At 36.6% G+C, this 27183-nt stretch overlaps 1 protein-coding gene across 4 annotated transcripts in view; it reads right to left on the bottom strand.

The window, feature by feature from the left end:
* The window catches only part of ZDHHC14 (zinc finger DHHC-type palmitoyltransferase 14), a 100860-nt gene that overhangs the window by 28610 nt on the left and 45067 nt on the right, over nt 1–27183 (bottom strand). For 2 of the 4 annotated variants that reach the window (XM_071740660.1, XM_071740662.1), the window contains exons 2-3: nt 18250–18422; nt 9750–9908 (exon numbers count right to left, since the gene is read on the bottom strand). In XM_071740660.1, the coding sequence (XP_071596761.1) occupies nt 9750–9908; nt 18250–18422 (332 nt within the window). The remainder of the gene's footprint in view (nt 1–9749; nt 9909–18249; nt 18423–27183) is intronic. The other 2 variants (XM_071740661.1, XM_071740664.1) reach the window with 1 other exon arrangement.

Here is a 27183-nt window from a genome sequence, read left to right as displayed (position 1 = left end):
GCTGAAGAAAATTGGGCTCTTGTTAATTTAAAACGCAGTGAAAACATAAGTGCAACTAATTGGTATGGAGAACAACAGACTGTTTAGAGGTGATGACTGAAGTTCTGGTTTAAATTTATAGGCCACAGTTAGCACATGGAAGTATTCAGTAATACATTTGTGACAAGGCTAATATAAACACATTCAGGAGAAATTAAGAGAATCAAAACATTGTTAATACAAACTCTCATTAATAAAAACTGCATTAGAACTCTTAATGAGGGAAGAAGAAAGCTGCAAGGGCTAATAGGTTTGTCTACAGAAGCATCCCATGTACAAAAAGATGTAAAGCACTCCTGCACTCACCTTTAAGGAAAAGAAGCAAAGTATTTGCCTTCAGAATGAGGTGTGACCTTACTGTCACCTAATTGAGAGCTACTGCTAAAACAGATGGCCCAGCTTCTCCCCTTCTAGCAGTCCTGTAAACAACCTCTTGCCTGCGTGTTTATGGTTCTTCACCCTTGGGCCAAGCTTGGTGGTCATTTTACCTCGTGGGGAGCTGGTTTACAGACCAAGGTAAGGTTAGAACTCTGGTTAATTTTCTGTTGCCTAACTCCCCAGACCAGCTTGTCACAGTATCAGACAAACACCAAAGCTGGCCCAAGTGAAGCAGTGAGAACACAGTGCCAGAGAAGGGATGAAATGACATTTCAAAACCAGCCAAGTGTTAGTACAGCTTAGCTGTAACACCAGCGTTACTACAGGTTAACACTTATCAGGACTGCCAGAAAAATCCAAATTTGACTAATTCTTCAGTATCCGAGAACAAAAGCTGAAGCAAACAAAGATGGGAAAAATGAGCGAACAGTTTACAACCTGATGTAGCAAATAAAAGAGAAGTAAATGGATACTAAAAAAGCTGCTGGAGAGACCACAGACAGCCAAACACATAAGAAACCTCAAGAATTGTCTGTAAACCTGCAATGGTGACTTCATTTTACTAGTCTTTCCCAAATGATCAGCAACTTCAAATTTGGGTAATAACTTACAAAGTCAGCCAGCACCCCCGAAACCAAATCAAAGTCAATCTAAAAGCTTAGTGAAAGAGGTGGCCCAGTGCTCCCTTTCCTGCCACTTCATCCTGCTTCCTACTTTCATTGTCTAAGCTGTTAATGAGCCAGGTCACTTTCATGAACTGGAGGAAAGGAAAAAATGGAAATATTTTGTTCATTACTTAGTGAGAAAAACTGACTTACCAATGGCTGTGTGTTAATAAGGGTTGTGTGAACAGGCACAAAGGAAAGAAACACACAAATGGAGAAAAAAAGAGAATAAAGTTCAGACACTGCTCTTTTGGAAGGAGCAAGCCATAAGCACAACTCAGTGGTCTCATTAACACTCACCTAATTATATATGCTAATTGGATTACAGAACACACAAAGTACATCACACTTTAGACATTTATTTTGTTTTGTACTTTCCCTGAAGCCTTTACATTTGAAAACTTGCTTATGAAGCATTAACTGCTGGACATCTCAGATAAAAGCAAAACTGAGAACATTTCCTACTTTAATAAGCAATGGCCTTCTGGATAGTGTTTCCTTCAGAAACAAGACAGAAGCATGTTCCTTGCTGCTCAGAATTAAAGAGTAAAATTCTGCTTTTCCACAGCACCACATATAGACTCTTTATAGCCTTACATGTTCAGCTTCCATTTTTCAATTACTACACTCCAGGAAACCACGTACAAAATGACCCCAGTGCTCTGCTTCCTCTTTCAAAACTTTTAATAAAAGGTTTTTAACTTACAAGGGACAAAAAGGCATTTTTACACGTTACATTTGTAGGTCAGCTTGGCCCTTCAATTTGCAACTTTTCTCATCTGCACTGTGATCTCAGAAACATTTTTTATTATTTATGAACTGCTTCCTTTTTCCTCTGCTTGACTGGATGGCTGCACACCAACATACATTTTCTAAAGCTTCATGCAAAGGCAGCTCTCAAAGACAGAAAGTCTACAGGTGCAAAAATATCTAGGTCACATTACTAGGACATTCCAATGAATACAAGTTAGAATTCACTTGCTGATTATTTCATCCCATTCAAGTGAAGTGTTATAGGGCAAAAAGACACAAAACTATACCATTCACTGCATGTTACCATCTTTATTTAACACATGCAAACATGCATCCCAGGACTAGGAACAGTCAACACCCTGCTATTCAAGTCTTGCATCAGTCAAAAAAAAAAAAAAAAAAAAAATCACATGACAATTCAACCAACTCGGCCAGCATTACTCAAAATTTGATGGCACCAGTACAACATAGGACTACAAAGTCCATTGTCGTGCATACACACTGAGCAACTATGTAGAGATACCAAAACATCTGCACATTTTTATAATTACGACAATTGCAGGTTTTTGTTAGACTATGATGTCATGATTTGACCACATCTATTCAGGCTTCTTGACTTGACATTTTGTATGACAAATGGTATTTTCAGAATTTGGCTGCTCTTGAAATACTTAGGAAAACAAATGAGGTTTTTAGAAATCCATAGAAGAAATACTTTATATTTTAAAGGTTTTTTTTTTTTTTCTAAGATACAGCAGTTCAAACGTGGAAGCTTGCTGAGAACAGTATGTGCCTGGACAAAAGCAAATGTAACCATGGCATTAAATCCTTTACAGTCAGTTCAGAATGTCTAATAATTTAATACAATTAATAAAAAATCTTTTATCCAATATTCATAGCATGCTGATAAAAAATCATTAGTTCAGATGTTCCACTGACTGAAGTCATCACACCTAAGAAAATTGTTTATTTAATCATATTTTTAAAAAAACAATGATTGCACTTACTATCTATTGACAATATCAATCACATTTATGGATCACTTTAATTCACACAACATTCACCTGTGTTACAGACATTCCTCAGACATTCCTTTGCTGTTACTCGAGTGGAGTGAAATCAAGAGTACAGATGTATATGAAAAAATGGCAAATAACAAAAGCCCTATTACAAGTTCCATTTATATGCATGTTGATGTTATTTTAGAACATCTGTTATGGACAAAGCACAATGGATCCTTTAAATCACCAACCTGCAGTACTTTTGTACTCTGATCCCAAATATAAACAACCCAAGAAAACCAAATAGAACAGAAAGTGCCTTCAAGCCTCAAGTTCATATTTGGGAAACACTCACCAAAGATGTAGTCCTGCTTACATTCTGGAGACTACACTTATCTCCAAAAGGTGAGAGATCAGTGATGTAACATTAGAAAAGACAGGCCTCTGTTAATTAAATGCATTAATGATGTGCATGGGTATCTACAATAAAAGTCAATCAAAACCACAAACACAGGGACTATTCAACAAATATTTCACTCTCAAGAGTGTTTAAATACTGTCCCAACTAAGCTATTTGGGTGGGTTAGTTTTTGATTGCTTTTTGTTTTTAAAGGAAAATTGGTTGCAATGTCAACTTTTTCCATGCTAATCAACTTTATAAGTAGCATAAAAATGTTACTCACAAAAGGAAAAAAAATGTCCTTGATTTTTAAATGAAAATATCGATTGACTTATTAGGAAAGTGTCCATAGAGTATCTCATAGTAATTAAACTATATTGTCAAATAGCTCACTCATTTCTTCCTCCTATAGTCACAGAATGGTTTGTGTTGGAAGGAAGATCAGATCCAAAGGCTCTGATGGTAAGAAATAATCATAAGAAATAATTTTTCTTCTCTTGATATGCATTGTAATTCATAGAACCATAGTACAGCTAGGGTTGGAAGGGACCTTAAATGATCATCCAGTTCCAACCCCGCTGCATGGGCAGGGACACCTCCCACTAGACCAGGTTGCTCAAAGCCCCATCCAACCTGGCCTTGAACACTTCCAGAGATGAGGCATCCGCAATCTCCCATGGCAACCTGTTCCAGCATCTCACCACCCTTACACTAAAGAATTTCATTGAAATGTCTAACCTAAATCTGCCCTCTTCCAGTTTATAGCCATTACCCCTTGTCCTGTCACTACAGCCCTTTGTAAAAAGTCCCTCCCCAGCTTTCCTGTAGGCCCCCTTCAGTCACTGGAAGGCTGCTATTAAGGTCTCCCTGGAGCCTTCTCTTCTCCAGGCTGAACAAGGCCCAACTCACTCAGCCTGTCCTCATAGGAGAGGTGCTGCAACCCTCTGATCACCTGTGTGGCCCTCCTCTGGATTCACTCCAACAGCTCCATGTCCTTCCTGTGTTGGAGGCTCCAGAACTGGGCACAGTGCTGCAGGTGGGGTCTCACAAGAGCAGAGCAGAGGGGGAGAATCACCTCCCTTGACCCGCTGGCCACGCTCCTTTGATGCGGGCCAGAGTATGGGTGAATTTCTGGGCTGCAAGCTCATGCTGAGCTTCTCACCAACCAACACCCTCAAGTCCTTCGCCTCAGGAATGTTCTCAATCCATTCTCAGCCTGACCTGTATTTGTGTTTGGGCTTGCCCTGATACAGGTGCTGGGCCATGCACCTGGCCTTATTGAATGTCATGAAATTGGCATGGGTCCCCCTCTCAAGCCTGCCAAGATCCCTCTAGAAGGCCTCCCTTCCCTCAGTTTGTCAACCACACCACCCAGCTTGGGGAGGGTGCACTTGATTTTACTGTCCATGTATCTGACAAAAATGTTAAACAGTTAATATAAGATGTTATAAACAATTAATATGTTAATAAACATTGACCAATCGGCAACAACCCCCCTTGGCACATTAATGGTGACATTTTCAAAGGCAAAAGCCACAGTTTAGAATGGTTGCTCCTTGATAGGTACAAGGAGTACATAGCGAAGGACCTCACTGCTTAACAATCTCTCCTTATGTACCTCATTATCAATACAATGCCTTTACAAACTGGCAACCTAACAAGTGCCAGATACACACCCAAGTATGGAATAAGGGAGTTGTAACTCCTCACATGCTATAGGGGAAGCATAGTATCCTTACCAGCTATCAGCATTCACCATGTTAATTGATTTGTCCCTCTCTTCACTACATGAAAGAGCATATATTGTTGTCTTGTATCTGCCTTTGAAATCTTTAACCATCTTTAAAACTGTTATTGAAACAAATATAAATGTTTAGTTATTTTCATAGGTTCCTTTCTTCTTGGTTTTTTTCCTTGTAATTTATCTCTAATTTTTGCTCTGCCATCTGAGGTTTACAAGATAATTTACACAGTTGGTTATTATAATCTCATCTGGTTTTGTTCTTTTTTTTAATATGCAGACCAATACATAAGCTGCAGCTTACTCTGAAGTAACCTATAATACTATTTTAAATACATTTTAAAAAGAGACTTTCTGCCATATTTCCCAGTGCTTTGGTTTAGACCTAAAACTCTTTGACTCACATACCATGCTCCCTGAATTTTTAAAGCCTATCAGCATTGTATAGATGGCACAATCCTAAACAAATCACTTTTGTTAATTCTGGTATGTACTTTGTTTGGCAGCTTCTTAAGTACTCCAAAAAGGGCACACAAAACAAGAAGAGCCAAAGCCATTCCTCACATGTAAAAAGTGGGGAAAAAATACACAAGTAAAGAAAATAAGGACATGGCAGCCAACTTTTTTGTTCTAACTGTTCAGCTGAAGAGTCCTGGAGCTAAGGTTTACCAAGTTCAAAAATCAGGACCCAAAATGAAGTGAAAACTGTACTCCCTCGCCACAGGAAATGTCAGGAAAGAAGTTGACAAAGGTAAAGAAATGGAAGTGAAATCAAGAAGGGGTATTAATAAAGTACTGAAGGAAGAGTGCTACATATTGGAATTAAAACCAAACAAAACAAAGTCCTGACATCAAGTAAATACTAACAATAAAGGAGCACAATCTCCTGGGAAAACTATTCTCAGACACTGCACTACTGGCATCTTGGTTCCCCATTTCAAAAATTTTATATTAGGTACTAAAAAGGCCAAAAACTGTTGAAAAGAAAGGAATACTACTCCCCGTCCCCAGATTCAAGAATGTCAAGAAATTTCTAAGAGTATAAGAATATTCAGGAGGAAGCATTCCCACATGCTCACACTCTTCTGTTGTACCCCAGGGATTTGTTCTGGGCATGGCAGGGATACTGCAAAACCCAAACCTTGGTGCAACTCAGTATAGCATTCTCATGGTCATCACCAATCTCTGAAAAAAATCAAACCAAACATTTCAAATTAAGTTGTGACATCCAACTTCAGGAATTTGAGCTTTGAAACCTCTGTGGAAAAAACCCATGTGTTTGAAGAAACACAGTGAAACCAGAGAAGAGAAGCTACCTTGAGCCATGAGTCACACACAGATTTATGATACACAGATTCTGAAACAAATACCATATTCTCCTAAAGTAATATAAATGGTGGATCTCTTCCTTCCATCATACTGTATATTCGCCTTAGTCTATATTAGTTACTTTTTCTGACAAGGAAAATTGTGGCATGTGAATGCAAGGCAGTCTTCTGACACTAAGATCACTGGACTAAGTTGATTTCCTGCTTGCTAATCATTATTCACTCTTTCTTGTTAGTCATTCAGTACTATAATTTAAATGTTTAGAAACAGCTTCTTCCTGTTCAGCTTTTATTAATCAAGTTAAACAAGAAAAAAAATTATTAAAAAAGAAAAAAGAAAATTACACAGTTGACAAAAAAAAAAAACCAAAAAAACCACAACAAACCAAAAAACAAACAAATAAGCCATTTGGTCATTTCAGAATGAAACCCAATCACTGGCTTCTTATGAGCATCACACAGTGCAATCAAAACCTCTTGTCAAAATCCAGCAATAGCTAGCTTGAGCTCAGAGCTTGAATGCTGTGGTTATTCTCTTTTTGAAGTCTTTTACCTTTTGGATCTACATGCATATTATTTTAAATTCATTTATAATTTTTAAGCAACACAATGATACACAGAAAACCCTAGAGGGGCTAACTTCCATCTGCCATTCACAAAGACAGTTAAAGTCAGAAATACATCCCAGATATTTGCCTCAGGGAACACTTACTCAACAGTTTTTGAAGGTATTACATAAATGCAACAGCAACAAAAAAATTGCCTGAAAATCCAGATTTTTCTGGATATTGCTATGAAAATATTTGAAAGCTAAAGGAGTTTGAAGTGTTACTGTGGGCAGAACTCTAATTAGGTTTTTTTAGCTTTTTGTTTAAGCTATTTCTTCATATTTTTGTCTACATATACTACATAGCCATTTCAAAGCATTAGTGATGAAATGAAAATCAGAAACAAGATCAAGCAACAGCTAAGCTTTCTAGGCACCTAGAAAGTTAGGATTAATTCAACAGGGGGAAAAAACAATGATGAATGTACTTTGTATGTACTTATATATTTAATATCCTGCTAAGCATTCCTTCCAAAATGAAAAGCATTAATAAAAAGTACAGAATGAAAGAACCTCCTTCATTCTGAATTCATTTACCCAATACCAAAAAATACCTTCAGGTAAAAGTAGCATGCTGTTCTGTCTGAGCAGTGAGTGCTGCTTTGAAGAGGTTCCTGTACCACACAGGAATTTTCTCTGTAGTTAGTTTATAACTATGCAGCAGAATCTTCAGTAACTTACGTGGTTAAAAGAAACACATCACCACATTGATAGTGAGTTGCAATCCTAAGTTACTTAAGTATTTGTACAGGTGGGAAGCGGGAGTATTTTTGCACTGGTGTAATTACATCAATAAGGAGCTACCAAATGATAGTGGCATAAGAACTCTCCGTTGCTATTATAAGATTAATTCACTAACTAGAATTAAATAAAAGTATCAATACTAGCTCGAGAGTGGTGGTGAATCGTGAACATATTCTGATTTAGTGTCTGCTCTTAGACTGTCCATTTTCCACAAGTAAATAAGCAATCTTACTTGCTTGACCCCTATTTTTCACAGAAAATTAGTTGCAGGTACTTGTAGATTTCACTTTTTACATTCAATACACCTGAATATTTATATGACAAATACCTCTATCAAATCAGGAAACAAAAGTAGTATGCCCCATACCCTGAAAAAGTCAGAGTTTAATGTAACTTCCACTATAAGTGCGGAGGAGAAAAATCACAGCAAATTCATTTCAATGAAAGGATGGAATTATTTTTAAGACAAATAGCTTCAAGTTGAGAAAAATGTGAAAGGGGACATTACAATGATCATACCTATTTTATGAGCAGAAAGGACTAATCTTGGGTACAATTATCACCTATGAGTCATTTGCTTAGACTTTTCTGATACACATTCACCATAATTTACATCTGTTGCTTCCTTCATCACAGACGTAATTGGAACACAAATATTAAGTTTTTTCCCCACCATAACTAATTCTGTTTCACAGAGTAGGTTTTCCAAATTTAGTATGAAATGGACATGATCAGATTACAGAGTAACCTGCAGACAAATCCTTCCTCTCACTTTATTAAAAAGAATGAAACATTATTTTAAATTAAGATTCAGGGTGTGTGTGAGGAGTTGCTATTATTTATGCACTCTCAGTAAAGACAACAGCTTTAAACTTTTATTTACTGCACTGGCCAGCACTTACATTTTCACAGTATCGGGGGTTTGCTGAACAATACCACAATATTGTAATGTCCAGGTTACATTTTGATGCAATATTTTTCTGAAAATGTGTCAACTGCAATTCATAAACATTCCTACTTATCAAGTTCAATAACTTTTATAATGCTTACAAAATTCTAACACATCAGAAAAACTAACTGAAGGAACCTTCTACAGATACTAAACAATTGAATAGGATCAAAAGGCAAAAATTTTCACTCTAATGTAAATGTAGTTCCTAAACCAGTATCATCTAAACATGAAAGTGTAATTCTTCCAATGACTGCTTTGTATCTAAAAATATTACTGCTGAATGCTGTAATTACATTTCTCAGCTGGAGACATCTTTCTACATTATTTTCTTGAATGCATATGATGCAGGCTTAACAGTGTGCTAATCAACTATACTAGGCTCTAAATGTTTTCTAATGAACTAGAAAACCACTCAGATTTGATCGGTGGGTTTTTTGGTTTGCTTTTAAATCCAAGAGTATCTTAATCACCTTGTCTGCCCTCCAAAGAAAACAGTCATGAAAAAAGACAAGATGTTCAGATTGAAAAAAACCCCTATCATTACAGAATATTCTTAGGTCCTCACAACATCTACTTAGATTCAAAAGAGCATGCTTTGCCCAGTAATTTCCTAGGGATTCTGACTTTAGAAGTTCCAGTGGTAAAACTGCTCAAAGGTAAGCATCAACTACAATGTACATTCTGGTCACAGTGCAAGCCTTAACCATTTGAACAGTGCTTTACAGTTAATCTGTAATCAACTGGAGAAGCAGCTCCTTGCCCTCAATTTAGTTTGGTGAAGGAAACAGTTCTGAGGCTCCCATAAAGCTTGGTTCTCTACCCCAGAAAGTTCATCACACATCATATATAGAACTACTAGAACTGGGTGTGCTCTTTGTCTTGCAGAGCAGGTTAGGAAAGGTGTACACACCAGAAGATATTTTTCCTTCCAAGATTAGCAACAATTACCTATTAGGCCAAATCTCCCACCTTCTCTAAAATTCTTAACATTTGACAGCTTGCAGGAAAAAAGCATGAACACACTACGTGACCTCATGAGTAATCTTGTCACTAACTGATCCTTTTCTCTCTCATACCAAAAGTATTCATAGCAATATATAAAGTACTAAATTGAACATATGCCTTGTCTTTTTTAACTCACCTACGCAGTTATCACAAAGGCTGCAATGTGAGGCACGAGGTGGGCGAAAAATCTTGCAAGTAAAACAGTATTTCAGTTTCACTGTCTGTCCATTGATGATCACTTCTTTTGTTCTGGGAGGGGGGCGGTATCCTCCTGAACTGGAGCCATTTGCAATGTCTAAACACAGAAATAGAATGCATTAAATGTTTCACATGAGCTATGGTGTATGGACAGAATTGTCCTTGATGGAAATCTATATCAAGATTCAAATTTATATTAACACATTTAAACACATTCTTTCCCTTCTTATTACCCTAAAATAACACGTAACAAAAAGATAATTACAAGCAGCATTCATAGCTAATCAACTTAAAAAAACAACAAACCACACTCAAATCCAATTCACAAATGCTGACAGCTATCTTGACTCCAGCTCTTAGACTCTCATAATCACTAATGGTTCATAGGCAATACATTAATGACAACTATGAGTACTGGCGCAGTAAGTAGAACCTGGACAATTTATCTTTAGGATTTTCCTGATTTTTTTTTTTTTTTAGAATTCCTTTAGATAAAGTCTCTCTGCAAGTGTTGCAGAAATTCTACAATCTAATATAGAATCTTCACATTTACTTAAGCAACAGCAGCTCTGCCATTAGAGCTTGGCACAAGCTCTTAGTAGAAATAAGATCAGTCATCACTTTGAGACCTCTGAAATGCTGTGATACAATGGAGCACATTCAGAATGGTATTTCTGAATTTGCTCTGGGGAAATTGCAGTTTCAAAACTTGAAAATCTAACTCCCAGGGCTATTTTTACACATCTTGAAGTTTGTTGCCAAAAACCAGTTTCCAACTACCTTATTTGGCACAAGCCCTCCCACACACCCCAAAAGAAATATTTTGTGAGCCTTGGGGTAGTTAAATAATTTTTGATTTTTGCATTCTAATTCAGAATTAAGCTACTAGATGTTCTGTGCTTATGCTATTTAGAGATACAGGTGATTCCTAAATCCACAAAACAGGGAAGAATTTCTTAAAAATCAAATATTACATTCAAACTTGTCCTGTAGAACAAATAATAACAGGCAGCATGAAACGCTGAAATAAGTAACTTACAGTACTAGCATAGATATACATAAGACAGTACTTGCTAGGGGCAAAAAAATATAGTAAGCTTCTGGGATCAAAAATCACCTGTAACTGATTTCAGTTACTACGACTGAAAAAGATAAATACACTTCAATACCCTGTACTTTTGGTGACATCATCACTAGCAAGCTTGTAAATACTCTTAGTCCTGCTATAAAGCCATGGGGCTAACAAAACACAGCATTATGCTCATTTCTGACCATAGTAAGGCCAAGATAGATTTAACTGTGAACAAAACCACAGGTTTTTAACCCTGCTTCACTTTTTATTCAATAAAGTATTTCATGTTCAATTAATATTTTATTCATTAAACTGTAACATGTTCATTAATAAACCATTAGATGGTCATACTCAAATGGGCATGATTGTCAAAAATACTAATGAAGCCTGAATTTTACATAGGAGTAGCTTTTTATAATGCTAGAAATGCTGATGCATTAAGCTTTCTAAAAATAACACTAAGATTTCAGATTTTCTTCTTTTACAAAATCCTTTAATTCCTGAATATGTACATAATCATTGAAAGAAAAATATTTCTACCAGTCAAAGTGAACTGTTGACAAAAAAAACACTCTTTTTTTCTAATGAAATATTTATGCATTAAAAATGCACACTGACTAAAATCAGTATTTTCACACCTCTCAATAAGTTTTAAAAGTCCATGGTATCTACTTCATTTTAAAGTGGGCTCTGGCAGACCCTTAGGAGCAGCTTTCCTCTTCCTTGGTGGAGAAGGGAGACTACTGGTGAGCCCATCATACTTAATAGAGCTGGCTTTCTAAGAGGATTTCCTTCCAAACTTTTGCAGGGAAGTTCAAGTTCACAGGGAAAGCAAATCCTAGCTCTCCAAGCAAAATTAATCTCCAAGCCCAAGGATAGAAGCTGATGAAAATTAAATTAATGAAAAGAGTCTTCCCAGCTTTCCATGGAGTCAGGTTTTTATCCACAATCCTAAACTGACTAATCAAACCCAACAGTCCCAGTCTGTTTAGCACTTTTTTTTCTGGAAACAAGCAACAGGACAAGGTCAAATTACTGCTACCAACTTTAACAGGGACACATTTTCCACCTTCAAACAACATCAGATGTGAGTAACTTGAAATAGTTGTAATGTTTTTTCCCAAGAAAAACACAGTAATGAAAAAAATCTATGTTTGACCCATGTCATCTGAAGAAAAAAACCAAAAGACAAACCCTGCAAAAATGCCAACCTCCAAGACACAGTCTTCCTCTGTGTTTAACCACTTAAACCTAAGCTACATGATTAACAGCAATGGGCTACAAGAAAAGTAATTTATATTTTTAGAGAAAAGAACTTAGTCAAACGGCTTTTTCTTGTTTAATGAGAGTAATCTCAGGGACCAACAATACTGGGAACCTGGCTTAGACTGTTAACTGCAGAGACCAGCAGCTGCTAACTGCATTCTTCACATAATTCTTCATCTGATAGCCAGCAACATACTGACCAAAGACTGCTTATGACTTTAGACAGAAGAATTACTACTTCAACTTCAGAAAAGAAAATATGTTAAGCGTAGAATTGAATTATTTAGACAATCTTATTTTGAGAACTGTTCTTCTTTATCAGCTCACCCTAGTCTATGCTTTCTGCTATACAAATAAAAAGTTTACTAAGCTTTAAAAGAACTTCCAAAAAGCATTCTTAAATCAGAGCTCCTCTTCTTGGGACATAATAGTTTCTCACTGCATTTGTACCAAATTCTTTGAAGCTGCTTCCCAAAGAGACAGTTAGGGCAGAGTAAGTCTCAAGTACCTAAGAACAACTTGGGAAACAGCCACAGATTGGATGTAATACATGCACAGTTTTTAAAAAATAAACAAATTGCTAAGAGCATTATTTTTAGGTTCTTTATCTATGGAATCTCTATCCTAGAGTATATTACTGTTAACCTTGTACCCCATTTTTAGAAGGCACCTCAAGCTCAAAGGTACAGGAAGTTCTAAGGTAATCAAACCAGAACGACAGTTTGGGAGCACAAAGTTTCCTTTTTGCAGGACCCATCCATCTTTTCCTGCTGCACAGATGCCACTCCACTAGTATACATCTTTATAGAGAACACTAAAAATATACTTTAATCACACAAAGATTTTTTTTCCATTTCCATTGTTGATTCCAGAATCACAGTTTTAGGGCAGAAGGATTTATTTCAGCTACCTAGCTTGTTCCTCTCCACTAGACTTGCCATAAGCTGTCTCATTTTTGGGACTTCAGCTCCAGATGCCACATTTGGTGGCAATATAGCTTCTCACTTTGAGACTACTGGCCATTTTGGAAGACTACTGGTTTGGATACTGCTGCAAAGAACAGTGGTTTTGATTAGCTTAGCAGTCTGAACCCATGAATTCAGGCTTGTGCTACCATCCCTTCAAAATATCTGTAAACACAAGTTCTAAAGCAGTCACACATGGAAATACTGACTCTCCTAGTCAACTTTTTAATACAATCCTTCTCTTGATTCAGTATCATTTACAGTTTTCTTATAGTTTTATAAGAAAACTTATAGAATTTATAGAAAACTTATAGTTTTCATTTTGTGTTCAGCCAAAACTCTCCAGCTGACAGACTCTTCCTTGAAGTAAATATTATTATTATTGTCAGGTACTTATTTGAAATAATTTATTTCCTAACATGGATTGATTTTGCTTTTAAGATGGGGCAAATAAGCAATTCCTTGAACAGGAACCTGTGCCTGTATTTTAAACTAAAGCTGGTACCTTATTCAAGGTAAAGGATTCCTTAAAAGTGATTGATTAAACTAGATCAGAATACTGATTAGGAACAGGTGCTAAAAGAATGCTTCATTGTATTTTTCCACATTTTTTGCTTAAAAAACAAAAAAGACTTGATGTTTTTTTGTACCTTAAGCTATATAACTTACATCTGAGGTTTTGAGATGCTTAAGCAAGATGATTGAACCACTTCTGAAACTCAAATGAGTAACAACCATTTTAATACCTCTATCATAATAAAGAATTCAAAGAAAGGAGCTGAATCCTACCATATGCTGTAGCCCTTGAGCTTAGCATGAAACTTCTACTGCACAAGTTTTGACAGAAGAAAGATGGGGGCATAGATGAGGGGTTCTCATAGTGGGAGAACTTCCTATGGTGCTCCAGCCTCCACCTAATGAGAAACTCTTCTGATACTGGGTACAGCAGTGTCCCACACAAAGCCGCTCTTCTGAGAAGGTAGAAGCCCAACTAACACAAATGGGTTTGCTGTATGCATATAAATAAGCTGTTATGTGTGTTGTTCAGTAGAAACATGCAATTTTAAAACAAGTTTGGTATTCATCTAACAAGTACTAAGCTTTCATTTCTAAAGTATCCCTATATGCCCAATTAGTTACAAGTGAAAAGTAATGGAAACGTACAAATTTTTTTTCATAATTTGAACTTTTTAAAAAAGTATTATTCATGTTTCATTTTATTTAGAAAGCAGTGCTGCTTCCTTTATTAAATGTCTTAATTTCAGATATGGTAAATATCTTAATTCTATTCTTTGGAAACAGCCTAGATTCCATTACTCATCATTAGGACAGAAGAGACAAGGAAAATTACTGGAAAATTAAGACTAGTTGTGCTTCTCCATGAGAAAAAACAGGAGTGATGGGACTGCTGGACTGAAACAGCTGAGAGAGGTCATGGTGGCAGACTCAGGAAGTTTAAAGATTTTGCAGAAATCTAAGTTCTACAAGTAAGTCATATGGAAGGTTATTCAATTAAAAAGATATCACTGTGATTTCAAATATCTAATAAATATATTTACTATGAAATCATAAAACTGTTTACTGGAACCTCCAATATTGAAATAGGCAAAGAAAGGTCCACTGCTTCCCAAACATTGCATTAATAAAACTGAAGGAAAACAATCATAAGAAGCACAGAATACTTGTGAGCCATCACAGCAATAACAGCAGCAATAAAACATTTACACAGAAAGCTCTATTTCAAAATGTCTCTTTCAGGAATACTAAATTTAAATAATTCTTTACCTGCAAATTATAACACAATGTTATGATATAAAGGGGCCATTCCTCTTTGGCAACACTCAGGAATATATTTGCACAAATCCCATCCTCCTACCACAAGTTATTCCCACAGAGAGAATAACTTTATTTAGGAAGAGGTGAGCATAAGAGAAAGGAGGGGGAAAATATAATTTTTCCCACTTTCACCTAAATAGTTCCAGGATGTTTTTTTTCCCCCCACCCTTCATCCTTTCCTTTGCAGCTATTAAAATAGTGCCACAGTCTATTATAGCAACTCACACACTTTGAGCAGCACTTTACATACTCGACATTTGATTGTGAAAAAAGTTTATAGTGACAGCACTGACAAAAGCTAAAAATTAAGTTCTAAAAGTCAGACTTCCTAAGAAATCTGTCAGCTTCCCCAGAAACACAAAATTGAACTTTGCCATCTGTTTTCCACATATCTGGACTCTGTGAATATTAGGAATTCTTACATTACATGAACAAGGACTGAAATGACTTGTTTAAAGACAACTCCAGTTCTTCAGTATAAACACATTCTGTTTATATATATATATATATATATATATATATATATATATTTTTTTTTTTTTTTTTTTCCCCAGCACAGTGAGAACATGGGGTTCACAATGCTTCTCCATTCTTTACGGCATGTAAGGGCAGGTTGTCTGAAGATTTTCTTGTGCAATAATCTAGAGTGCCATATCAGAAAGTAAGAAAAAAAATTTTAATTCATTCATTTGAGACTGAGCTGTCAGGGTCATCTGGGATCTAACAGTTTTCCTCTTCCTATGGAGGAGTACAGTACGGTCCTTGCCCAAAGCTAAGTGCTGACTGGCTACATGTAAACTCCTTCCTGTCAAGGCAATGACAGCTATCTCCTGGCTCTGCACAATTAGTCCAAATACTGTATAAAAGCAATGTAGGTTTTTCTTCCTGAAATGTGAATTCCAGCAATGTCAAAAAAAAACAGGTCAGCATGACTGGTGAAAGAGAGGTGTTTACAGAACTTATCTGAGTATGAAGAAGAGTTGAATAATAAATATTAACCACTGATATCTTTAGTCTTAAGCCCTAAGTGAAATAGATAACAGAAAACTATGATGAAACTTCCTGTGAACTCACTTCTTTAACATACTAAAATAACCTCTCTTAGGCTGGGGGGACCCCTACTCACAAAAACCCCTACCCTCTGAGCATGCCTAGTGAAAAACAGATGCTCTACCACTTGAAGTGGAAGCAAAGAACTAGCTAAGCAATCATGTAGAAGAATGGTACCGGTATACTTAAAGAGAAGGTGATTTTGCATATTCTTGTGTAGAAAAAACCCCCTGTGTTATAGGGAAGTTGTGCTACCTTTGTGAATTTAACACCTTTCTTCACAGAACTGGAATAAACACCTGGATACTGTGCAGACTGGATTATTGCACACCAAGTAAATCGACGCAGGTTTTGGGCCAACACCAAGAGAATGCACTGTTTCTAGATAGCTATACCAGGTCTATAAAATTTGGTGAACTACACGTCAGACTTTACATACACATGGGAAAAGATGTCCTTCCCACAAAGTTCAGTGACCATGTTACATGATCACTCAGTTCCAAAGGCCTCAAACCTACACAAAGAGCATATAGAGTAAATACAATTTGCTACTGCATGTAGCATCCTGCAAATCTGTTGATTCCCCTTCAAAAGTCAAATCCAAATACTCTGAAATACACAAAATACTGTTTATTACACAGACATGTTTTTATCTTAACACATAACATGGTATAAAAGCTGTTGGCAGGATCTTCCAAAACTGGTGAAAGGAAATTATGTCACCATAGATCAATGAACTCCTCACTGTATTTTGAAATCCTGCTTCTTAAAATAATAAGCATGCTTCCAGAAAATAAAACCATTCTTCCTCCTCCATGAGCAGTTTTCTGAAACTGTACCCTTAGGACAAGATTTTTCAATCACAACGATACAATTAGATTTAAACAACCACTAAGATATGTTTTTTCAAACAAACTTGTTCCCTTTCTTCTGCTAAAGGTCTACAAAACGGTGAATTTAAGTCATTACTTTTTTTTTACCTTAGAAATATATGTTTGTCCAAAAAATCTCTTAAGTGGGAGATAAATATTTACGATGTGCTTACTGTCTCTGTCATACTGTTGTTAATATTTGGCTATTTTTACATCAAATCTCCTATCATTCCCACTTGTCAGCATAGTTTACAGTGTGATTTATGGCATACAAACTACATTTGCTTTCTGAGGAAAATAAAACAGAACTTCTGCTCCAAGTGAACTCTATCCCATGACTTGGTGCAGGAGTCTAAACCAATGACATTGCCCTGCAGACATCTGCACCAATGCTTTGTGAAGGACATAGAGTATGACAGAAGCAGACAAAACCCAGTCTGAAGTAAACTCATCACATCAACACTTCATAGATGCAGAAGCATCTGCAACAACAGCTTCAGTGTACTCATTTGCTTCTACTGCATTGAACTATTTGTCACAGTAAACAAAGCCTAAGACTGTATTATAGTACAGTCCTCTGCTTACTTAAATCTGTCACCTGTCTTTTCAATTATACAAGTGGGTGTTCCTCTGAAACTGTTTCAGAACACAGGATTTCCACTGACTATCACACTAGCTTTCAGTAAGCTTTAGTAGCTTACTAAAAATAGCAAACCCCACTGTTTTATGAAGCAGTTCTACAAACTTGTCCTGTTTTTTCTTACCAAGGCAGCACATTTCCGCTAGTCAGCAAATTTGTAGCTGTAGGAATTCCACAAATAGAATTTAGTTAACAATTCTCTTGATGCATGAAGCTGATTGAAATCTAGTTCACTGTCCTTTAATTGTGCTGGCTTTACACCAGTAAAAATATAGTAACATTTTATTATTGTTAATGAAGAAAAATATTTCCAGGACTGCATCAACTTTGGAGACTGTATATTAACACAGATACTTATCTGGCTCTTTCACAACATGTAATTAAATTCAGTTGAACTCTGAGGCTTCATTACTTTAAAAGATGCACAATTGTAAAACCTTTGCAGCATAAGCTTGCCAAAAACACTTCAGGAAATGCACCACAGAGAGACTTCTACCATACTTACTGAGAAGTATTTACAGTAATAACTATCACTCTCCGGAGACAGGATTTTGTTTACTATCTTTCTCAGTGAAGAACTGACCAACCATCTTTCCATAGGAATCACTGCAATGTCACCAGACACTGCAACTCCAGAACCGTGGCAAGATAGGAGTAGTTCCTCCCATGAGCAGAGCAGCACACTGCCTTCACACAGTATATGCACCCTCAGGGAGGGAAGCGAAGAGACAACAGACCTTCAGTGTTACCTATTTGTCTCTCTAGATCTGCTGCTTCATCTGGTGTAGCACGTGGGAGGACACCAGGATCACTGAAACTGGTACGCAGCAGGGTCCCCATCACGAAAAAGAAAAGAATCCCACCAACTGCAGGTATAGCAGGGGTAATCTTCTCTGACAAATACGGACAACTGGAAAAAGAAAAGAAGATTAAACATAAGATTAAACTCACAGCGTAATGTGGTCTCAAAAACTATTTACCATTACAAAGGCACATGACAAATTCACTTCCTTCTATTAATACATTACTTGTCTTGGAACATTATTGAGCATGAAATTTCTGTTCATGTGTTCATCACACTTCTGAAATTTCTTACAATCTGTTTAATATAATACATGTTCAAATAGCATAATCAAAGCTTTACTAGTATTAATTTACATAAGAAAATTTTATTACAGGATGCTATAAGCTTGTATTTTTGGTCATTTAGCCAATTATATAAAGTAAACTGGGGAGCTAGGGAAGGGGAAATAACCTGAAGGTACTTGGCAATTAAAAAAAAGCATATAACATGATTAAATAAGCCACACTGAAAAATGCAAGTAAGACTAATGCTAATATATTTTCCATCACAAACACAGTGCTCAAGAACTTAGACCAGTAACACATTCTTTCAATAGCCTTGGTACGTATCAATATTATAACACTACTACTGATTCTCTTCCTAAATCCATTCTTGTAACTTGCTAAGCTTGTTTACTAATCACCAAGTAAGATGAGAGCAAACCACAGTGCAACACACCTGAAAACAGGGGGACCCCAGGCAACATCATTGGCTCTTTATTTGCACCAAAAACAAAAAGGCTCTATGGTTTCCAGGCTTACAATATACCTGTAGGGCTCAAGATTGGACTACAGTTTTAGCAAATTTTCCTCCATGCTTCACATGCAATAAAATCAAAACAGACAGAAGCATTTGAATCTAAACTACACACAAATATAAGCATCTTTTTACAGTTGAGCAACAAGAGGTGTTATGAACACTCTCATTAATCTGAGTCATAAAATAAGCACTGCAGAATCATTCTAGAGAAAACACAGGCTGAAGACTCTCTTCATAACTTTTAGGTTAAGTAGAGGGGGCAAAACACAAAGATGGCTTCATGCGTTTCTGCATGAGAAGTGATAAAAGAAGCCTAAAATCAATATAAGCCAAAACTCAGAAAATTCTAGGCATTGGGGCTACATCTAAAGCTTCCAGGTATAAATCAAGTTTAATTAACATCATCTTCCCTGTTTCTGCTGACTGCTTTAAATGATGATACAGACGTGCAAGCTTTTGCACTGCAAGTCAGTTAACCTCACTGGAATGTTAACTCCAAGCAAGTAATGACAATGTCAGCTTCACCGTCCATCACTCCTGCTGACTGGAGAGGGAGAGAACAGAAACACTTTTTATACCAGCTATCACGTACCAAGCATTTATCTCCTTGCACAATCCTGTTAAGTATATTTGGCTGTTTCATAGAACAATGTGGGTTTTGTAGATCCAAGCACATTGCACGACCCATCACACCCTCGCCATGAGTGGAATTCATCTTTTACCCTATACAAATGTAATATTACAGGTGTAACAAGTTACAAAAGACTAAAAAGACAACTGAGTAATAAAAAAAAAAGAGATGAGGGGCAAGAGATACAGTAGTTTCATATAATGAACAGACTGTTTAAATACTAGGAAATGTACTTCAAATGCACACTTTTAGCCAATCTGTTTCAAAGAACCAGATTTCTGAAATCAGTGCTAACTAAAGGAAGCAGCAGCAAGACAGATGGCAGATACAAGCTTTGCTTCATGTCAGAGAAGTCAGACAGAATGAACAACCAAAGAGAAGCTTTCATACCACATAAATGTCCTACTGCTCAATTTATTTCTTGCCACAAAGGATTACTGAAATCAAAACTACTGTAATATGCTCAGACAAGAGTACAAATAGGCTGCAAGAATGTATTCTTAAAAGGATTAGAGGTAAAGTGTACATTAACAACCACTCAATATAGCACAGTGCTATTATTCTTCTATTGCATTATTCATTACACATACCAAAGAAATTGCAACTGTGATGAAGTCTGTTGACCAAAGGAGCTGTATGTGTGCAAAAGGTAACACGAGATAATCTCAGGGTAGCATTCAGTCCAGTCTGACTTACATATGAACACACCGTATAATATTACACAGATCTGCAGAAAGCTCAATGATATCTATACTTTGGATAGTATAGATATCCAATTTTCCAGACACCTGTAAATTAAATTTTAAAAAACACATAACATATGGACCTTTTTTTTTTTTTTTTTTTTTTTCACGTTTGTATAAAAAGCCCACAAACCACATGACAAAACACAGGGAAAAAAAAATCTTAGTATCTCCCGGGTTATTACAATACTCACTAAAGGTGGCTTCAAATAAAAAGTGTGGATTTCAGTTCACAAATTGCCAATACATCTGCAGAAACACACTTGTATGTTTACATAATTTGTATTTGCATGTTTATATAACAAGTGTATTTGCACTGTTAAGCTAAGTCAATATTATTTTAAACAATTTGAGATTTGTTGCTACTTTTAGAATTGCCCAATACTGTACACAGAAAAATGTTATTCCTAACATTGGCTCAAATTCCTTATTTAATTTGCTTCAATTGAGTTTGCATCTATTCAGGCATCAGCTTTCTTCAGCTATTACAAGAAATTTCTTTTCTGGATTGTTTTGTTTTTTTTCAGTATGCTTTTAAAGTAAATATTAGAAGGTGTTTCCAGATAACAGATTTCAGAATGTTCATGCAGAGGGATTTGTCATGCAGAGGGCTGCCTGTCTGCAGATCCACTGATGATAAAGAAGCACTGAGCTCCAGAACAACTCTCATGTTCTAATGCAGAGCAAGTAGTGACAAACCTTTTGAAGTCACTAGACTCTTGTAACTAGACATGAACTGATGTCCTCAGTTATCAGTATCTGTAATGATAGCAACTACTGACCAGGTACATTCCAGAAAACACATTTTTATGAATTATTCCTTGACAACAGATCCAACTAGAAGTTGTTATTATGGAAACAGCCTCTTCAGAGAGCAATGTTTGGATTTGCACATCACAACCAGTAATGCAACCTGAAGTTCTGATTCAGTTAACAGGAAGGCTTTATACAAATAAGCCTTGATTTTTGCTCAACTTCCCAGCTCCTTTTCTAAAGCATCACATGGAATTTCACATGCATGTAGGAGGGAAATAAAATCTGCTGCAAGACTAGTCTGCCACAGCTAGATAAAAATAAAAGCACACTGACATTTTGAAGATAATTATCAGGTATCATCCCTGTGAACTAAGTATGCAGGAGAACAATAACTCTTAGCACCCAGCAGCCCTTTTAACTCTGTAACTCTGCTCCCCGGGGCTGGTGAGATCAGCTGAACCATGCACGTAGTAACTGTACTTAAGGAGCACAGAGAGAGGACTCTCAAGCTCTTGTGTTAGAAAAAACAGTAGCTTCCTCAAGGCCTTTTCAGGGAAGATGAAGTTTCCTGAACATTTCACTGACATTTGTTTTTATTTATTAATGAAGAAATACAGTAAATGACAAGTCTATCCAGTAGGGATAATGTAGATTTGGAGAGAGGCTGACCCTGTAGTAGCAAAAAAAACCTTAGTAACTAAAAAAGCCACTTACTAAAGAGCTTTATACCTGTGAGAAGTTGGAGATCTTGTTTAGTATTTACTAAGCTGGCAGGCAGAAAACAACAAAAGTAGAGATTTTATGCCAAGATGTAGTAGTTTTCACAATTAAATACACTCATGAAAAAAGAACAAGGCTGGCAGCACTGATAATAGGATACTATGTGCCAAGTTTTTCACCAAAATAAAACTCTGCAACAGATATTAAAACAAGGTACTCTACAAAAAGCACAATGTAACTATAGAAGAATCAAGTATGGTAAGGCAAAAAAACACTGCTGCTTTTCCTACATAATCAATTTCAATCATGTTTCTGCAGGTATTGTCTATTTAAGATACCAGTAGCTATTGGTGTGCAGGCAGTGTCCAGTGCTGAGAGAGAAGGCTTGCACTGCAAACCCAGGGTTCAGTTCCAGAGGTTACAAGCTAACATCTGAATGAGACTCTGCTGCTTTCCTTGAACTGCTGTTTGCCCTCTGCTCTTAGGGCTTCTCTCCCCTTCCTTTGAACTGCACTGCATCATTGCTCCAAGCCAGTCAGTCCCACGCTAATGACTTTATGCCAACACAAATTTTCATCAGGTTCTTTAGTGAACCTAGTGAGTTTACTAAAGTGTACAAAACCAACACTGTTTTGTTGACGTATCTTTCTCCCTCTTTAACAAATCAAATATGCACTTGAAAAGGAGCACTGATGTTAGCACGAGGCAAGAAAGAGAAAAGCACACACAAAAAGTAGAAGGAGAGGGAATCTGGGACAGAGGGAGGACTACATTTCAGCATCTGCCAGTAAGGTTTTCATTCAGACTACTGCCTCTTGAGTAACCACATGCTAACCTTGAATTAGAATTCTTTCATCTTGGAGATGGTAAAAAAAAGATGCATATAGATAAAGGGCAAATTAAGACTCTGGGTCAGAACAAAAACATCTTATAATTTACTTTTCTAATAACTAGCAACCAGTTTAAAGAAAGCAGCCAAAGATGTGCACATAGAACACAACAGAGAGTGGAAGATGCGAGACTGGGCAAAACAGGAAGGCACAGAAAGAACCTTGGAGGTTGCTGCCTCACAGACTGCAGGGAGATGAAAGGGACAAAGAATGATCACTGCATCAAATAATTTCAGTCACAGGGTTTGGAGGGTTGTTTTGTCTTTTCCAGAAGAATCTTAACTAGAGAAAAATCACATTTCATGCTGCTATTAGGAAAAGCGGTAACAAAGTAAAAGGAGGTATTAAAAAAAAAAAAAATCACAGAAGCACTTTTAAAGACCGCACTGTGAAGTCTCACATACAAAGCAGGCTTCAACCTGCTACAGGTGACTTCAAAGGTACCACACCTACGACATTAAAATACAGGTTTAATACACGAAGAATTGTAAGAAGCATGGTAAAAATGTTCCTGTTGTATAGCTGTAGCCACAGCATAAAACAATGCCAGGAAAAAGAACACATAACTGATTTTAAAACTAGATGAAAAATAAGACCAAAAAAATGTTTGAACACACCAGTTCTTCAGTGTTTTTTTAGACGCTCATATGTTTACACCACCACCCCCACATCCCAGCATCCTACAACTACCTCCTTGAGAGGACCATATATTGAAGTGAAGAAACTCATAAGAAAGGTCTGCCAGGAGAAAAAAATAGGGTAGGAAACAACTTGGATCAATCAGTTAATCTTCACATGCATGCTTTTGGCACACAGAATATGTGGTGCAATTTCAGCATATATTAGCCCAAGTAATATTACATGAAATGCCTGACAAGATTAGCTAGAACAGTTCTACATTAGTTTTCTACATCTGTCTGATTCTTTTGTAGAGCCTTTAAAATTTCTATTAGAATTCGCAAGAGATATTAAGGAAACCACAGACCAATTTCAGTGAGATTTGAAAACTGCTTTAAGTATATATATATATATATCAATATTATCTTTTGTGTTTTGAACTATTTTTTAACACCATATGCTCCTTCATTTCAGAATGGTCAATCAGTTTCAGAAACTTATTTGATAGAATACAAGACAAAAATCACTTTTCTAATACTTCCTTCATTTGGAATCTGGAATGCTACAAACATGTGAAGAGTATTGAAAACACAACAGCTAAAAAAAGGCAAAATGACAGCAGGAAAGTAAGAAATAAGAAGAATACTACCTCCTCCTCAGTTTAATAATATAGAATTTTATATCCTAATCATTACTTCAGATTTATTGAATGGTTTCAGACAAGAAGCATTTAACCTTGCTTGAATCCTAGTTTATTTTGTGATTTATGGCACTGAATATACCTTACTTTGTTCTGTATTTGTTATATTGCATGAGGGTAACTTCACCTAATTTTAATTCTAATTAAAAATAATTTTTATGTGGGAACACGTACAGAAAAATAGTAATTATATTGCATACATAAGTGTCCCTGTTTCTACCAGCACTTAGAAATTAATATTTACAGCAAAGAAGATTAATATGATGAAATCACAAAGATTACAGAACAGTATGATCCTTAAACCTAATATATTAAGGACTTCAGAAGTTCTCTTAAACCTAGTACAAAACAAAATTAGCTTAATGTTACCCTGGAACTGCAAAAGCTCAACAAATTATCTTCAAAGTTTCATGTGAAAGCCTGACACAATTTGGTTGTTAAAGATGATGTCAAAACACACGAACAATTACCAAGAAAGAAAGAAAGACTGAAGGGACTCTGCTCTGCTCAAACCAGCAAGTGCTCTCTGGAACTCCTTGCAGCACTGATTCCATTGAACTGTACTACCTTACCATTTAAATCAGATTTACACTGGCTGGATTTGGATGTAGGAGTTCAGATGAAGCTAAGCTGGCAGTGTTGATTATGAAATTGTGTAAGATAAACACAAACTCCTTCCTACAAATTAAGATCTTAAGGGTTTAATGAAGCAGATACACAACAATCAAAGTAATGGCCTTGCATGACCTCCCAATTTTTATTGCTGCATAAATTAACTCTAATGATCCACTGTCAAACTTCAAAGTTGACACGAATAAAATGAATAAGACAAAAAGAACTCATCAGCAAAACAGATGTGGTTACTGAAGCTCCTACAAAGGCAACTAAATTTTGCTTTGCTATATAGAGAAGGAACATCTTTTTTTTACAAAACACAGTTTCAAGAATTCTGTAAAAATGTAAAAAATGGGAAATACCTCATGAATTAGATATGTCAAGAGCCTGAGTCTTACCAAAGAACCACTTTCTTTATCAAAGGCCAATGAAAGTATGACATACCCTCAAATGACAAACTAAGAAAAGACTTGGATTCCAACCATGCAGCAAATTTAAGGCTTGCTTTATTGCAGTTTCTGCTTGCTGATTAATTACTTACTTGAAAAGCTAAGAAATACATTTGCGCTTTAACTCTGCAGGGCAAGGTCTGGTTTCCACTGTAAAAACCTAATAATTTATTAATTACACTAGATGCACAAACTCACGAGTTCTTTTAAACAGCTCATGTAGAACACTTTTTCCTGTTACACTTCATACGACTTCCTTATTATTTCGTATTATTTCCTGTTATATGATTTTATAACTAAACCATCAGGTTAATCCTAAGTACTTAGGAACAGAAATTAAAACTGGGACAAAACAAGCGGAAATGCCTTATGCCACAAACAAATCCCTGATGGAGTACAAGCTTCTAGGTGATTTTTCACTGGATTGTCTGGAAATGGAAACATCTGCAAGTAAGCTGCTACTAGACAACGGACTCAGAGCTTTCGATGAGCAGTATTTTGTGCTCACCCTGACCAATGTATAAGCTCTAAAGGCCAGATGCAAAGCCTATCTCTTGCTTATGGGCAAAGGCCTCTCAATGCAATCCCTACTCCTGGCCACACTCTACTGTCACTTCCCTTGACAAGCACGTGAGCTGCCTAACACTGAGTTAAAACACAGGAATAGCTCTCAACCTGTTCTTTTTTTCTGAAAAAAACACTAGTTTTCTTTTAAGTCAGAATGACTTCACTCATTGCATGATATAATAAGCATTAGTGAACCAGCAGGAAGACACAGAGGGCAGGATGAAGGTGAACTCCCATTTCCAGAGAATTTTCCCATGGGAATTTTCCCATTTCAACTGCTGTGTGGACTTCGACATAAAAGGAAAACCCAACTAAAATCATAAGAGCTTCAGAATAGTAAATCAAGTGTCCTATACAGTCGTTTTTCTTTACTGTTTTTTTTCCCTCCATGACTCCTCACATTGCATGTGTTTTGCATAAAACAGACAAATGGACTTTCAGGGGAAATTTACAGGTGAATACGGGGGAAAATTAATGAAACTTAACTTCAGGTGGAGCCCCACTATAAGCTTTTGTTCTTTTATTGAAAACCAGAGCTAACCTTCACACATACAGAACTTCCTGGTGGTCCTTTACTTACAAAAAAAGTGCAGACATGATGATGATCCTGCCCACACCATGTATAAAAAGCATACACCACATTGTTACAAATGAAGCTGCTGGGAACATAAAACAAGTATAAAATCAAGAGAGGTTAGAGGATTAGAGACCTATTCACTCTCTACAACTCCCTGAAAGAGGTTGTAGGGAGCTGGGTGTTGACCTTTTTTCTCAAGAAAATAACTAAGTCTAGAGAAATGCCACAAAGTTGTGCCAGGGGAGGTTTAGACTAGATATTAGGAACAATTTCTTTACTGAAATAGTTGTCAGACACTGGAAAGGGCTGTCTGGGTAGGTGGCAGAATCACCATCCCTGTAGGTATTTAAAAACAGTGTAGATGAGTCACTTCAAGACATGCTGTAGTGGGCATGGTGGTTGTCTGGGGGGTTTTTTTGTTTGTTTGTGGTTTTTTGGGGGGAGGGAGAGGGGGAATGAGGGTTGGACAGTGATCTTAAAGGTCTTTTCCAACCATGACAATTCAGTGATCCCCCAAAAGAGGTGAGCAGTAGCAATTCTGTCACTTGATCATCTTTCTATAAGACCCAATAGGCCTGTTTGCAGTAACTTCACAGACCTGAGTTTCCACAAGCATTGGGAATTTTACCTGAAATTGCATCCTTCATTTTTTTCCTACTGCCTCCTCACATTGTCATAGGAATTCTCTTGTCCCAGACAAAGCATTCACTAGACAGACTGGCATATTGCAGGCTACTTCAGATTAAAAAACCCAGTAATTAATTGGCACACATCTTGTCAAAGCAGTATCAGTTCTCTGTGT

This window comes from Heliangelus exortis, chromosome 3 (assembly GCF_036169615.1).
Source record: "Heliangelus exortis chromosome 3, bHelExo1.hap1, whole genome shotgun sequence".
Classification (NCBI taxonomy): domain Eukaryota; kingdom Metazoa; phylum Chordata; class Aves; order Apodiformes; family Trochilidae; genus Heliangelus; species Heliangelus exortis.
The sequence above is the reverse complement of the archived record's forward strand: the minus strand, read 5'-3'. Positions and strand labels throughout refer to the sequence as shown.